The following is a 16,446-nucleotide window of genomic DNA, read 5'->3' as shown; positions in this document are numbered from 1 at the left end:
GTAACTGGAAATAATAAATATACAACAGAAAATAACTACATTATTATTAAACTAGAGGCCCGATGCACGAAATCCATGCAAGGGGCTCAGCCCTCACAGCCCAGGCTGCCTTGCTGCCCCATGGCCCCATCCCCTTCCCCCCCTACTGGTCATTCTGGAAGGTCGTTCCACCGCCCAGTCTAATTAGCATATTAGCTCTTTATTATATAGGATTGTGTAACAGCCTGGAGAGTCCTAGGCACTCGAAGGAGGAATAGGCAGGCCCATGCCCAGGTGACATCCCAAACAAGCATATTTCAATTGGGCCTGGATAGCTGAGCTAAGAGGCAAGGCGACTTGTGTCAGGAACTAAATGCTCAAGCAGTTGAGTCTCCACAGCCCTACAATTTCTCTATAGTGGAATAATAATAACCTCTTAAAGTAATTAATGAGATTTATGTATCATATTTGCTTAGTGCTTAAATGGTTAAGTGCCAGGACACGTTAAATATGCAGGTGTGATGTAAATCTGGAAAGGTATATGTCATCAGGAACCTTCCCGCAGCGTTAGGGGGAGAAAGCTGAAGAATTAGAAACGGAATCTCTCCGCACCCATTGGAATAGCGTCATTTCTGGGAGGCGCGGGGCAGAGGCCATTCAGCTCCTTCCCCAACCACACCGCGCAACCCGCAACCCGGAGTGCGCATGCAGACCCCTCCTGTGCCGTCTGCCATCCCAGGCACCGCCCCTCACACAACAACACCTGGCACCCCTGTGAGCCTTTACGTTTACAAAGGGACGTTTCTCCGTGACTAAGGGCAACAACTCATGGAGAACCGGAGCCAAATGTGCTACTTTCAATACGGAAGCACGAACATGCAGCGTCTCTTCAATGGTGCCCTCAACAGAAATATGTAATTACAACTCATGCATGTTTACTTACATAATGACATATAGCGTAACATATATGTTAGCTGGAAGGAAGCTAGAGAAGGTGTCTTAGGCTGCATTTGCATGGCAAGCATCCTTCTGGGACTGACTGTGTGTTTACTCACGCGGCTTTGGGGGGACGAGGAGAGAGTGAGGAAGGGGCGCAAGCCCTTCCCCCACATCATGGAGCCTGCGCTGCCAGCTCCCCAGTGACATAGCAGACAGGGGCGTCTTTTCCCATCTCTACCAAGGGCAGTTAATGGCAAATAGTACACCCTCCAGAAATCGGTCCTGAAAGAGCAGAAGGACTGACTAGGCCTATGAGAGAGTCTCAGCCCGCAGTCGAGGCTGCTGACCCCTGACCCTGACCAGTGCAGCGGAGGAGAGCGGTCTGTGTCCCGGACTCACAGGTGCTGCTGGAGCTCCCACAGCACTGACTTCTCCAGGCTGCTCTCGTTCGAGATAATGAAATGGGGAAGATCCACGTCCGGCCTGGACTCCAGCCCCGACGCCCTGAGCAGGGAGGAGCCTCTGTCCCAGCGGCCAAGCTCCCCGGCCGAGGCCGGGCTGGACGGCTCCTCCAGGGGAGAATGCTCCTCGTAGATGAGCAGGTTCCTGGATCTCACTGAGGGCAAAGCAAAGTACCAGGTGTTAGGGAGACACCACGAGGGCACAGCACGTCCCCCTGGGCTGGGGCAGCTGACAATTTGCCAGGGAACATAGTCGTGAGCCGTGGTTGTAATGTGTGCTCCGCTGAGTTGTACAGAATTCCCAGCGGTGCCTCAGCCCAATGGGGGAGGGGCACAAGGGGAAACCCAGCAAGGGGGCATGACCCCTGCCCCCCACCCCTTCCCGCTCTTCAATGGAGAAGCTACACTTTCATCACGTTTTTAAAATCAGACGTTCAGATAAGACCCCCTTCAGAAAGGTGAGCTTCCAGAAAGCTCCAGAGGAATGAAACGGAGACCCTCCCCGCATGCTGAGTGCGGCCTTACCCACGGAGGCGGTGTACGGCTCCGGCATGGAATGCTGGCTGGGCAGGGCCATCTTGGTGGCAGAAGGATAGGGCCCATAGCCCTGAAAGAAGCTGCCGAACGCCACGGCAAAGCACAGCACAACCACCTGCAGGTGAGGGAGAACACGGGGGTGTCAACTCCAAGGTCCACCGAGCACGCCTTTCCGTCCGCAGCACGGGGAGGCCCAGGGAGAGAGCCTCCCCTCCCCCGGCCAGCAGCCGGACCAGGCCCGCGCTGCGCGGTTCGTCCGGCCCCACGGCCCCTGGACCTGGCAGGCTGGGGAGAGGCGGAGACCGGGGAGTGGGCGGGCGGTTATGGCGTGTCCCTTCGGGAAACTCACCATGAGGCAGGTGCCCGTCTGCGTGCCGGCCAACTTGCAAGTGCGAGAAACCTTGCCCATCACCAGAGTCTGCAGCTTCTGCAGTTGCTGGAGGAGAGCCCTGCGGGTAAAGGAACAGAACCACGAGGGGTCTCAGAGATGACACAGGCCATGGGGGGTCTGCCCCCAGCTCCAGGGCAGGCGCCGTGGCTTCGTGTCCGAATTGGAAGAAAGAGCGCAGGGACAGCCCCCCATGGAAGAACAGGGGACACCAGTGCCTTCCAGGGCCGCTGCTACAGCGCCTCCTGGGGCTCAAATCAGTCGCTTCCACAGCTGCCCAGTTCTGGGCTGTTCTAAGAGGTGAACACTCCCTCCCCCCCCCCCCAAATCATCCCTGATGCCTCAGGACTTGTGGGTCAGCCATTGGGGGAAAAGCAGAAAGACCATTCTGACCGGCTGGTGATGGTGACACAGGGAATTCATCTGCCCAAAGAAGAGAAACACCGAAGAGGTGTGAGAAAGGAGAAAAGCAAAGAGAGGAGGGAAATGCCCAGCAGAGAACATGGGAGGAGTGAGCAGAGGCGGCGGCCCTGACTGGAGAGGACACAGCTCTCACAGAGCCGCCCTCGGTGGAGACTTGAAGAAAGAGAGAACGAGGGCAAACCAGCACGGCGGGGAGGCACACAGCACGCACCTGCAGCCCGAGGCCTCTGGAGGCTCGGGGCACCGCCACAGCCGAAGGGGAAGCCAGAGCATGAGAGTCAAGCAGCCTGCTCCCCGGCCCACGGCTCAGAGCCAGGCTCTCGGAACCAGCCTCCGACACGGGCTCTGATCTTTCTCTCGGAAGAGACAGGGAGCAGGAGCAAAAGGAGTGTCCTACCCCCAAAACTGGACCGTGCATAATCTTACTAAAGGGGAGGGCTTGGGATGAGAATCGTCTGTTCTGCTCTGAGTACCTTCGGATCACAGAGAGAGCAGGTGGTGAAATTCCTGGCAAACCCCGAACACGGCACGCCGCAGGCAAGGAGTTCACAACACACCCTCCTGAATCAGAGTCTCAGAGATGAATTTTACATGAGCTCTTCCCCTCTTCCCCAAGCCCAATGCGCAAGGCAAAGTGGAAAGATTTTACAAGCAGATGCTTTTCCTTGAGTCTCAAAGAGTTTCACGCTGTGATGTGACTTGAGAAAGCCAGACGAGTTCACCGGGAAACACTAAGCCTTCACAGCTAAGTTGCCTCTCGGTGCCGTCTATCTCCTGAATAACTTCCAGGGGCCTGAAGGGCAGGCCGGGGGCCCAGGGGTTGCAGCATCTCCCGGCAAGTGCCACTGAAAGGTGTCTCCTGGGTGTACACCAGGTAAGAACGAGCTGGCTGTAGGGCAATACTGCTTTCCGCAGTTAAATGGCTAAGAGTGGCGGCAGATGGGAGCCACCCTGAGCACATGCGGGGGCGGCTTGCTGAACCCAAATATCTGTGTGTGGTCCCAACGACACTGTACTTTTACCCTGTGCCATGATTTTGACTCAAGCAAAACAAAGTCATTCATCCCATTCATTAATATCATTCATTGAAATTCTTTTATGTGGACATTTTTAAGGACTTAGCTGTAAATTTGTTGCTTTGTGGTTTTCTAGAAATATAATCACACGTAGTTGAGACCTGATTCAGTCTTTGGAAGTGTTTTGTACGTTACTCACAGCTGAGAAATACTGGTAGCGTGATTGCCTTAAATTCTACTTAAAGATATCCTGTCGTTTGTGACAACATAAGTGACCTTGGAGGGCACTGTGCTAAGTGAAATAAGCCAGGCGGAGAAAGACAAATACCAGGAATATGTAAAATAACATTTTTTAAAAAGTCAAACTCAGAAAAACAGAGTAGGAAAGTGAAAAGTGGTTGTCTGGGGCTAGGAGGTGGAGAGAACAGGGAGAGGTTGGTAAAAGGGTACAAACTACCAGCTGTAAGATTAATAAGGTCTAAGGATCTAATGTCCAGCATGGTGACTACAGTGATAACACTGTATTGTGTAATTGAAATTTGCTACGAGAGGAAAACTTTAATGTTCTGACCAAAAAAATTAAAAATAAAAAGGTAAATATGTGAGGTATTAGATGTATTAACTCAGTGTGGGAATTCCTTTCACAGTGTTTATGTATTTCAAATCATCACGCTGTGCTCTTTAAATATCTTACAATTTTATGTGTTAACTATACCTCGTAAGGCTGGAAGAAAGAAAACATTTGCAACTAAATGATCACAGGACGCAGCAAGTATTTTTCCTCACCGCCCTTTTTCTCTCTTCTCCCAGCACCTCCCAAGAGTGCCCACTCTTTCCCCTGCGCGGCTGCCTTCCCTAAACTGAGAGCTGAGTGACCGACTGCACACCCACTTCCTGGCGAGCTCTCCTTTGCAGAGCTGAGCTGGGGCCGCAGGAGCACGCATGTTAGTAACCACCATCTGTGCCAGCCCCAAAGCCCCGCTGGGTTCTCTCTGATGTTTTCTGGAAGTCCTGGGGCAGACAGACAGGTGAGCACACAGAAAAGACCCGGATGGCCCACGTGCACAAACCCTCTTTTTTTTTTTTCTTTGGTATTCCAGCACCTCCCGTGGCACCAGGTAATAAGGTGGTTGTTGCCAGCTAAACTATGGCAAGGGGCCTCCCTGTTTCCTGGGCTGCCTGCTGACGAGCCACTTCTGTGAGTGACGGATGCCACCTTTGCTGGGCACCTCCGCTCCACAGGTGCTCCTGCTGGCAGCCGAGGCGCCCAAATTCAGCTGTGCTCTGCGCACAGTGGGGGACGTTTCTCCATCCAGGCTTCTGTACGACAGCAGCTTTCCCGGTAGTGCCGAAGCCATTTACTTTGCTCTAAAGTCTTAAGGTGTTTTTAAAGTGAAACCACCATTTCTGTTTTTACCAATTGTCCCTATTCACCCACAATCTTCCCACACCTCCTCCCTGCCCATCCCCTGCTCCTGCCCAGACTTCAGAATGTGAACCACCGAGAAAACCAAGTCTATCCAATCCTCGAAATCACGCTTCCCTTTCCATTTCTGGCTGAGATCATGAGGCCTAGAAGGAAGAGTCTTCCAGGAGGCTCCACGGTCCCCCCTACAAACAGACGGCTCGCAGGCCAGACACGCCTGAACCACAATGGCACAATGCCTAGGCCACGTGCTGCAGGTTGGGGAGAAGGATCGGCTCAGGCTGGCTGGGCCAGCAGAGAAGGCGCCTGCCCACGGTTTGGGTTGCCCCCTTCTTGGCATCTGTCAGCACGTCCTCTCCAGACTCAAATCCACTGCCAGTGAGACTGGGTGGATAGTGGTCCCTGGCAGTTTATAATCCAACTCTTTAAGATGAGCAAACACGTGGTTTAAAAGAGATACTTTAGTTTGAAATTTTGGTGGAGAGCAACAGTGACTTATAACGGCTGTTTGCTGCTGCTCCTCACTGCGACTGGCGAGGGTGACCCGGACGGATGGTGGAAGTGATGGGCTGCGAAGGCCACACCCATCAGCAGCCAGGAGTGGTTCCCCCCAAGGAAAGTGGGTTAGCTCACCCACCCCGAAAATCTAGGTAGACTTCTGTGGTCTGATAAAGTCAAGGAAATTCATATCCATTCATACAACACTCATTTTTGTCATAAGGAGAGAAAACCAACAGCGAAGGAGTTCTGGAAACTTCACAGGCGTAGATACCAAGCAATTGTCTCAAAGACACAGAACTAGTAAATGGAAGACCTAAGATGGAAACCAAAACCTGACTCCACACCCCGTGTGCTTCCAACAACTTGGTACCCCAATCTAGAACCTCATAAAATTAGCCTCCAAAATACTTATTAGCTAAGTAGATTTCCCTAAATCCAGTGATATTAATATCATATCAACAAGAGCCCAACCAAGAGATGAGTCCGCCGATAGATAACGGAAGGTTACTATCAACAGGGACCAAGCCGCACTTAGAAGAGCCACATTAAAGCCCAGCCCGTGGCAATGAGACATGGACTAACCAAGTTCCAGTGACCATGACACAAATATAAACAACAAGGGCCCACGACACACTTCGAGGCACTTGTCTGGATGGACCAAGATAAGATGCAAGAGACAGGTAAGTCTCCCCGGTGCTCCACGCCCTGCCTCCACGCCCTACCTCCGGCGTCTGGGACTCAAACCTGGGCTTCGTTGACGGAAACGGAAACTAGACGACCCATCTCTCTGTGGCCCCCGGAAGAGCTGATGTGATGGCTTCAGGATGGCTAAGCTGGTACAGTCACTGTGTGTGTGTGTGTGTGTGGGGGGGGGGGGGGGGAATAGGCTCCCACAGCAAAGGAACCTGAGCTTAGATCTCAGTGCCACTGCTCTGTGCCTTTCCTCTGGTAACCATGAAAGTCCCACGTTTAGGCCGCTGGTCGAAGTTAATTCCCTTGACTTCATCAGCTGACAGAGTGGTGAGAGGAGCCCTTCTGGGGGACCCTGGGTGTGCTGAAGCAGCACCCCTTTGAAGAGTGCTTGCAGTGTCTCTCCATGGTGACAGACGAAGCCGGGCCTCTTTACGGGAACGCCTGGGCCCTCCTAACCGGCGTGCTCTGGGGTAGGTGGCACTCTCCCAGAAGTCCCCGGGACAGGGCCACAACCAGCACAGGTGACACGGGGACCCTGCTTGCAGGAAGGGCTAGATAGAGAAACCGCAGCCACCAGATGAATGAAAGATCTATTTTAAAACAAAAAGCTATAAAACAAACCAGAGGGCAGACCCAAGAGTGTGTCCCAAAGCTCAATATAACTTCTCCTGGATCACTATATTCCGTATCATCGGTGATCATGGCTAATTATGGCTTAATGAATTCGTGGGCTTCTGGGAGTAAGGTCTTAATTTAGAGAAAGGAGTACTCTTAGCAAACGTTTATCTGGGCCAAGAGATTTCACACGACTTGTTAAATCGGAGTGTCCAACACGCAAACCGAAAATGTGGATTTTTGTCCTGTGATGAGGTGTAAAAATAAGCCTAGAGGCTGTCCTCATACAGTTTCTTGCAAAAGAGCAGTTGAAAGAAGATGCCAGTCTTGCCCAAAATAAAGCATCACCCTGTATCTTGGGGGGGCGTATCAAAGGAAACTGGGCAAAACATTCAAAAGTAGCGACAGTGTGAGACACAATCTTATAATAACTGGGAAATGTATCAACAGACTCATGTATTTTCTTTGTATTTGATTTAATTTTGTTTTTTTTCTGCTTCCTTAACTTACAGAGAGAGAGAACAGTCATAACGTTTTTGTACATTATACTTTGAACGTTCAAGTGCCTAATTTCCCACTGGAGTCAGAAACCAAGACAGGGGAAGAAGAATGAACTGGTAGTTCCCAATTACTTGCTGTGCTGGGAGCTTCAGACTAGGCCCTCTTCATAGACATACTTTTAAAGAACAAGAAAAGTAGCGTTAGACAGAGAGGACTAGACCTAGTATGAAGGTCACAAGGAAAAATTGAGGAATTCTTATTTCTGATAACAACAGAGATATATGTCAGGACAAGTAGGGTTCCCATGAGGTCTGGGGAAAGGGTAGAAATGAGACTCATCCAACCTACCCCAAGCCAGGCAAACTCTGCCTTCAGGTGCCCCCAACACCTGCTTCTTCTAGCTCCCTCCAAGGCCAGGTTTAGAATTCTTGGGCTCCCAGGGTTCCTTGCCAAAAAGCAGTGGTAAGGGCAGAACACTCCTGGTTACAGCCTGCTCCCCTCCACTTCTCATCTCTGGTTGTGCCCCACAACAGCCAGGAGACATAGTCTTCCTTGGGTCTCTCCTGCTCCTACATGTTGTACTGACTATGCCATGACTGTAAGGCCCTGACTGTGCTTTTCCATGGGACACAACATGGGTTATTTATGAAGCTGGTAACCTTGAGAGATGAGGTAATGCCTCCCCCTGAGCAGAAAAGTGGGCTTATTTACTGCCTGCTATAAAAGCAGTGGATTCCCCAAGCTCAGAGTTTCTTAGCTGTGTACAGAAACCCGCTGAGAACACTGCATCTACCCAGATTCATCGTGGAACGCGGGGGCAAGGAGAATTGATGCTCATGCTGCTGCTATGCTAGGAGTAATAAAGTCCTTTGTCTCTGACCCAGGAATCTCATGACTTCTGTAAATCAGACCAAATGCAACCCCAGACCTGACACACAGTGCAGGATTCCAGGCACACACTGCCAAGGTTCAAACTCCATACTCAGTGCTCACAAAGAGTGGCATTTAGTCACCCATTGGCTTAATGGACATCACCCTCTGATGTCCTGGTCAACCCTTCATAGAACAGATTTTGTTTGAGGAGAGATCCACACAGGCCCTGGAAACGGACTAAGACCCTTGGAGCAGGGAATTGCAGGGTCCCAGGTACCAGGGTATGGTCTGAAGGGGTACAGCTCTGGATAGACACATCCCCTTGGTCCTGCTGACCACTCATCCTGTCAGAGGGGTGTGGCTAGAGGAGAGACAGGGTCCTCGAAAGCAAGGCCCTCTTGTTCAGGTCTAAACTTGGCCCTGTGCTTCGGAAGGGCAGTGTCCTCATAGGAGAAAGGGGCACAGCAGACCAGAAACCAAGGTAAGTAGCTGAGTGAACCCCATTCTACCTCTAAATGTCTGGATGGCCTTAACCTCACGGGGCCTCAGTTTCCCCTTCTGAGAAATGAAGTGATTAGAAGTTAAATAAGATGATCTCTAAACTACAACTGAAATCTAAGCTCCTGTGATTCTACAAACCAGGGCTCCAGGAGGGGGACTCCCAGCAAAATAAAAAACGAATAGAACAAACTGAGTCACAAATCCCGAAAACTGCTGGGCTGGGCGGTGTGTGTGTATCACTTGTGCAGAAGAATACAAAGGGGAAACACAGGATTTCTCAGGAATGAGACCAGGGCAGGGCCAGAGAGCCTGCAACTTGGAGCTGGGGAGTGATATACACGGGTCTCGCCTGCACTTTGTAAGTGAAAATGCATTTCCTGATTGAGCGTGGGAAGGAGGCCCCCTGGGAAACGCTCTCTCATCTCACACATTTCCCGAGGACGCGCAATTACTGGACCGCCTCAGCAGAAGTGCGAAGGTGCTTCCACACCGTCTCAGCTCGGCTCCAGAGGCCCCGGGGGGAAGGCTGCAGAAGGGTTTAGAGGACCTCATCTCCTCTCTGTCCCCATCCTCACCCGGTTCTGAGCTCAGCTAATAGAGCCTTTTCACCTAGAAACCTATACTATGCTAGGTGGCTGCTGCTGAGGACGGTATAAACCAAAAGGTTCAGAGCCGACTCTAATCTGAGCACTCATTTTCATCTGGATGGAAAAGTCCCTTGTGGAGTGCAGCACAGAAATAGTAACGTTAGAGGCAGAAATAGAATAGTGGGGACTAGCTATCAGTTATAAGAAATAAAATAAACTGTCAAACCTCAGAGGGAAGGTAGGGGAGGGTGGGGGAAAAGGGGAGAGGTCAACCAAAGGACTTGTATGCATGCATATAAGCCTAACCAACGTCATGGACAACAGGGGGGTGGGGGCATACGTAAGGAGGGGTTTGGGATGGGAATGGGGGGGGGATGAGGACAAATATGTGATACCTTAATCAATAAAGAAATTTAAAAAAGAAGAAATAAAATAAGAAATATTAACCATGCCCTGTTAAGCCTGAGTGTTTTGTTCTGATTTAAGAAAGCACGGTGTAACCTGGCTGGGAGTTGTATTCGGGACCTGGGAGCTCACTTGGAAATGCTGCCCCTCCTCCCCATAGGGAGCTGCCTATTATCATGGAAAGATTAACAACCTGGTTGCAGAAACCAGAGGTGCCAGCCCTTTGCAAACTCCAAGCCCTTTGCAAAACCCCAGCCCACATTGCCTGTAAAACTGTAACCATCACACCCATTTTGCATGCCCATTCCTATTCCTTTTGCCCACTTCCCCATGTAATCTTTGTCCTTCTACCCAATATAAGCAGCTGGCTTATTGGGGCGGGGGAGGGCGGAGAGAGGGGAGAGCGGATTTTTGTGGATGACCTGCTGCTCTCCCATCCTGCGGGCATTACTGGAATAAACGCTCATATATGATTCAACCCTGTCTCTGCTGAATTGGCTCAAACAGTGACAGGCAGCCCAGACCCATTGGTTGTCTGGTTTCCGTATCATGAAAGAGGTATAATTTTTTCTTTAATTTGGTCAATGATGAAATTCTCATTCACCTTTCCCACCATGTCCTATCACAGGAAACAATGGCACCCAAGGTGTCCCATCCCACTTCTGGTGACCCAGGTTCCCAGTCACTCAGCAGTCACCTCTACTTCAGTCCAGCTACCTCCAAAGGACAACGCCACAAGAAGCATACACAGAACGCAAACACAGGTGTGTGTTCATGAGGCCCAGCCCTGTACTTATTCCAAACACAGGGTCACCCACACGATGTGACGTGAGGAAAGGGTCCAAAAGTCTCCCCTTACCACACACCCAAAACACCAACTCCGCAGGCCTGGTGGAGGGCAGGAGACTGTCACGGTTCACATCACAGTCACACTGGCTAGTGCAGTGCCCTTGGAGCAAGGGAGGCCTTGGCGGGGAGCGGGGAAATGGGAGAGAAGTCAGAGGGAACGCAGGCCCGCATCCCTGTGGCATCAAGAGCAGCTCTGCTTTCATTTCCTGACCTCTTGAGTCAAAACACATTGTAAGCTGCTGGACTTAGAAACGACAACCCTAGGAGCTCCCTGGCAAGATTATCTGTGGGAAGACGGCAGATCAATCAGCTGTCAGCCGTCATCACCATAAAAGGTTTGTCTACCAGGAAAGGTAAGTCTTGTGGGGAGAAGACATGCAAGGAGCGCACACAGGGCCTAGGTGTGGGGAGTCCCAGTGAAGGCTCCTTCGAGTCAGAGCAGAGACCATGGACAGGGGGTGGTTTTCCCAGGGGAGGGCCCAGCAGGCTGAATGGCTCAGAAAGGCTCCACCCAGTAAAGAAGACAGAAGGAAACCCATCGCTGACTCTCAGAGAATAACATGAGCTATGCAGACCCCATGCTCAAATATGCCATAAGTTCCCATACCTCATGTTATGTGATCTTTAATATCATATAAACATAGCTTCAACCATTATTTAAAAACAATTGGCAAAACGCAGGTTGCTGTTCCATGGAATCAGATGTGCGAACATTCCTCAGATGGTAGCTCTTTACCAAATCTGATAGGAATAAGGATTCTGTAGAAATATGTTCATTGATTTAAAAATATGGCAATCACATTTTGTTAAATGGAAAATCTTCTTAACAAAAGAGTGTGTACAATAGAAATGCATCCATGTATAAAATATTGCAAATTTATAAAATGTATAAAATATTCCAAAACGTAAATATATGTTTGGGTAAAAAGGTTGTAATAAAACAATTGACTACATTTTCTTGTTTTTTTCTACGATGGCCAGGTGTGGTTTTGTTCATTTACGGTCAGCCTGGAGAGGAAAGGAGAGATGACCCTTTATCACAAAAACCCACTGCTCTGCTCGCAGCACAGCTCGTGCTGTGCCTCTGCTGCCCCCGTGTGGCTGTTAGAAGATATAATATGCGAAGCCCCCAGACAAACGCCAAGGTTATCTTATATAGATCCCTCGTCCTCTTTCACAAGTTCATGGCCTGGACTTGTCCCACTCAGAAATACCAGACTTCCATGACAGGAAGTGCTAGGACAGGGCGGGCGTGTGGATTCCTACCTGCTCCTGATGCTAAAGAGTTGGATACAGACCCTGGTAGGGGGGGTCAGGATCCAGAGAACAACTCCAGCAGGAGTGAGGGTGGAGAAAAGAAAGGATGAAGCCTCAGGAGACTAATGGCCAATGGTGATAGTGACGGTGAAACTAAAGTGGTATTGGAGCATCTCCTTTGCCTCAGGGCGTCAAGGTGAGCCACGAGGAGCCAGTGAGCGGAGCCAGTGACGGTTAGTTACTTCTGCCGTCTGTCTACAGAGCACTTGAGGCCACTGCCCTGCTCTGCCATATGAGTGTGCGTTCCCAGAAATACAGAGGGAAGTTCAGTGGGTTCAGTGTCCATTATTCCCCCTCCTGGTAATTTTAACTTACGATTAATCAGCCTGCTGTTTGAGCAACAAACCATGACTTGATGCTATTGTCAAATGACAGGCATGTAGATTTAACCTGATCCTTTAGCATTTGCTAAATTGTTAGAAGGCATTAATGCTAAGCCTTAAAATGATTAACACGTTGCTTACCTAAAAGTCAATTTTTCTCTGCTTGAATTGTCAGCTCTTTAACAACAAAGATCAACAGGATTCTGTAACGAATCCCCTTACTCTCAAATGTACACAATGTACACACACAAACACGCATTCTGTTTGAAACGCCCCAACTGTCCATTTCTTAAACCTAGACTTCAGCCCCTTTTTTCATGCATATGACCCAGGGCTAAAGCTCAGTGTGGTCCTCCTACGTCAGCGTCAGATTGTCGGCATTCAAATGCAGCTCTAGCATTTACTGGGTGACCATGAGCAAATCACCTAACCTTTCTGAGTTACCTCCTCTGTATCATGATAGTAATAGGACCTATGGGGCTGTTGGAAGGTTAAATGAGTTAATATCTATAAAGTGCTGAAAGTACGCCTGGCACAGGGAGTCCTAGAGAAACCCATTAACTCATTCTGTCCTTTAGTTATATTTCAAAATGGGCTTGAAATGTAATTAGTTAGATAATTAATTTTTAAAACAGTAATTAAAAAACAAATTTGATCTCCTCCTCCCACCCTCAATAATAAAGACCATTTATTACTAAATTTGGGTGACAATGAAATGGCCAGTGCCTCTTTGTCCACCTCTAAAGTTTGATGACCTTTTCAGGAGAATCAAGCTTATTGACTATTCTCCTCCAAGCCTCTCCTTAACCCCTTAATCATAGCCCTTGTCAGAATCAGTGTCTTCATCAGTCCCACGTGTTTTAGAAAAGGTAAAGAACATGCAGGTGCATGGGTGTGTGCACATGTGTGCATGTTTATTTGTATACGATCTCATGTATGTGTGCACATATATGTATTAATGTATGTGGTGCATGTGTTACTTGTGCATGCACATGTGTGTCTCTGCATGTATGATTGTATGTATGTATGTGTGCACGTGTGTAGAGGGCCCCCTGGGAAGGCACATGAAGGCACAGGGACATTTATTTAAATTGTCAGCTGAGCCCGAGGCACTGGCAGAGTCGTGTCCCTGGTTACCGCCGCCCCCCTCCCCAAGAAGGCGGAGGGTGTTATTCAGTTCTGACTTCTTATCTTTGTCCAGGTGTCATCAGGGGCTGGTCTAGATATGTAAATCCAGTAATGCTAGGGCCTACTTAAGAATGCAAATAAGCTGCTTTGATCCTATAAAATAAACCTGCTGCGTGGCTCAGGGTGCTCGCTGCCTCTCCATCAGAGAGGATGGCGTCCCACCTAGCTCCCAGCTTTATGAATCTATTTCTGCATCTTGGTCTCTTTCTTTCTTTAATTTCTTAATCCCCAGCTCCTCCACTCAGGAACCTGACCTGTTTCCTTTTCCGTGCTGGACGCGGAAAAGAGAGAAACACCCCCCACACACGTGTGTGCATTTCATGTATACATATGACTCTATGTGTGGTAGGGTACAGCGTCCTGAGCATCCTGATACAACTATACCTTCAATGTGATCTCCTCCACTTTCCTTCCAGCCCTGGTCCTGGATCTATCTGCTCCCTTCTGCCCACTTTCCATCAGGCAGTTCAACTAGCTCCTCACTCCAGCACACTTACCTGTTGGTGTTCTCCAGAACTTCGACCTTCTTCCGAAGCTCCAAGTTCTCTGTTGAACAAGACTCCACCCTGAACAGGGAACAGAAAGAAGCAAATTCATTTGATCAGTAGAGCAACGCTGAGCCAGGAGCTCAGGTGGAGGTAACTGGGAGCAGAGAAAGAAGATGGAGTACCAGCTACCCCAGGAAGGTGAGGGAAAGAGCATGGACAACCTGAACTGGGAAGAAGGGTGAGAAGACAGAAGAAAAAAAAATAGAAAGAGTTTAGTAACAAGTGCCTCAGTAATAAAAAATGAACAGGATGGTACAAAATGTGAACTTCTCCTCGGGTACTGCAACCTTGTTTTCTCTCACCTCTTCCCTACCACTCTCAGTGCCCATCACACTTCTCTCTGGACTAAGGGCTCTGGGTGCTGTCAGCTGTACTCCTGGCCAGAAGGACTCATCGGAAGCCGACAGGCTTAGGGCAGGGCCAAAGGGGAGGAGAGGAACCCAGGACCTCAAGAAAAGGAATCCGGGCGCTGGAGCACGCGTGCCCCAAAGAGACAAAAAAGAGATTTTCATACAAACTTCTTGCCTCTGGATGCCTACAGAAATGATGGGACAGAATGGGACTACTTAAGGAAAACTAACTTTCAGTAGAAACTTCAAGAACCAGCCAGGATTCACTGGCCACTCCTTCCCCCAGGTACACATGAAGATTCGTTTCTGGGTCTGGGGCCCCATTCCCATCTAAAAGCGAGGTTAGCTTGTTGGCTAGAGAACTGTTTTCTAGGGCCAGTGCAGAATTGTATTCAATCATACTTTCTAACAGCCCTTCTGAAATTCCAGGCTTTTCAGAAGAGCAAAGGCTGCCTTCAAGTGTGAAAATTCTCTTGCCTGTCGCCTGACATACAGTGGGCAGGAAATAACAAGGCCAACCAGACGTTCCATCTCCTGCTTTCCCTGGGGCGTGGCTCTGATTAATCAGCTCTGCTCCCTTCAGCTGTTCTAGGGGGCATGACTGTGAATATTTGTACTTATTTAAAAGGAAGCCTTCAGGGATGCAAAGATCTTTGGTTGGAAATGGATGTGGTCCAAATCCTACTAAGATCGCGTGCCTGGACGAACCTTGAGAATATCATGGTAAGTGAAATAAGTCCGACAGAAAAAGTTAAGAACTGTGTGACTTCACTCCTCTGTGGGATACAAAACTGAAAGCAACAAATGAGCACAAGAAAAACAAACAAACAAAAAACCACAGACACAGCCCACAGTATGGTGGTTCCCAGAGGGAAGGGGGTGGGGGGTTCGTAAAGGGGAGAGCGCTTTAAACAAATAGTGATGGAAGAGGATTGGACTTTGGATGGTGGGCACACAATGCAATGTACAGATATGTATTGTTGAATTGTATACTGGAAACATAATCTTATTAACCAATGTCACCCCAATAAATTTAATTTAAATAAAAGATTGAGTGTACTTTTGCTTCTTGCCATTATATAAGCTTTGCCTTTGAAAACCACTAGGTGTCAGGCGAAACCCAGCTGATGAAGCAAGGAGTTCCCACTGGCAGTGGGCAGGACTCAGCCCTGCACACCCCCACTCCTCTGTGCACACTGCCCAAGAGACGCAACAGTCTGGCAGGGACCTACTTTTTCTCCAGGCTGTCCATGTACTCCTTCTTCTTCCTCCTACTCTCCTGCGCAGAAATCTAGGACATAAAGGGGGGGAAAGGATTAAGCTCCAGTTATATCAGAAAGCCAGTCGTGTCAAAGGAAGAGAGGAGGCTGCTAGCACAGAAATCACGAAAGCCCTGCTCACTTTTGTGGCCACCCCTCATTCCTTTAACACAGAACCATGGTCCGCAGAATTTTTTTAATTAAAAAAAACAAACAAAAAACAACCACAATATTTAAAAGAAGATTAAGTAAGTACCCATGAGTATTTATATTTATTTATAAATCATAGACAGACTGGGTGAAATAGGTGAAGTAATTGATGAGTACAGATTGGTAGCTATAAACAGTCATGGGGATATACTGGTAAAGTAAGGCCCAGGAAAGATAATCAATAACAGGGTAACAACTATGTATGGTGCCAGGTGGGTACTGGAAATATTGGAGGAAATACTTTGTAAAGTGTCTGATTGTCTAACCCCGTGGTCAGCAAACTGCAGCTCGCAAGCCACGGTTTGCCGCTCTGTTGACTAATGAGTTTGCCAACCACTGGTCTAACCACTATGCTATACACCTGAAAATAATACAAAATATTATGGAATATAAACTGTAACTGAAAAATAAAATTTTATTATAAATAAATAAATTACAGACAGGCCTACTAGAGGGAAATATTGTGTACATCATAAAACAGACATTTCAAAGGCTGATTTTTTAAAAATGATTTACATTCATGTTCTAACAATTTCCTCCCACCCCTGAATGAATCA

The 16,446-nt window shown here is 48.8% G+C and overlaps 1 protein-coding gene across 1 annotated transcript in view; it reads right to left on the bottom strand.

The window, feature by feature from the left end:
• CREB3L2 (cAMP responsive element binding protein 3 like 2) overlaps window positions 1-16,446 on the bottom strand; it is a 113,491-nt gene that overhangs the window by 4,625 nt on the left and 92,420 nt on the right. The window contains exons 7-11 of the mRNA XM_008150493.3: window positions 15,653-15,711; window positions 14,020-14,088; window positions 2,266-2,365; window positions 1,905-2,031; window positions 1,318-1,534 (exon numbers count right to left, since the gene is read on the bottom strand). Of these exons, the coding sequence (XP_008148715.1) occupies window positions 1,318-1,534; window positions 1,905-2,031; window positions 2,266-2,365; window positions 14,020-14,088; window positions 15,653-15,711 (572 nt within the window). The remainder of the gene's footprint in view (window positions 1-1,317; window positions 1,535-1,904; window positions 2,032-2,265; window positions 2,366-14,019; window positions 14,089-15,652; window positions 15,712-16,446) is intronic.

This window comes from Eptesicus fuscus, chromosome 14 (assembly GCF_027574615.1).
Source record: "Eptesicus fuscus isolate TK198812 chromosome 14, DD_ASM_mEF_20220401, whole genome shotgun sequence".
Classification (NCBI taxonomy): domain Eukaryota; kingdom Metazoa; phylum Chordata; class Mammalia; order Chiroptera; family Vespertilionidae; genus Eptesicus; species Eptesicus fuscus.
The sequence above is the reverse complement of the archived record's forward strand: the minus strand, read 5'-3'. Positions and strand labels throughout refer to the sequence as shown.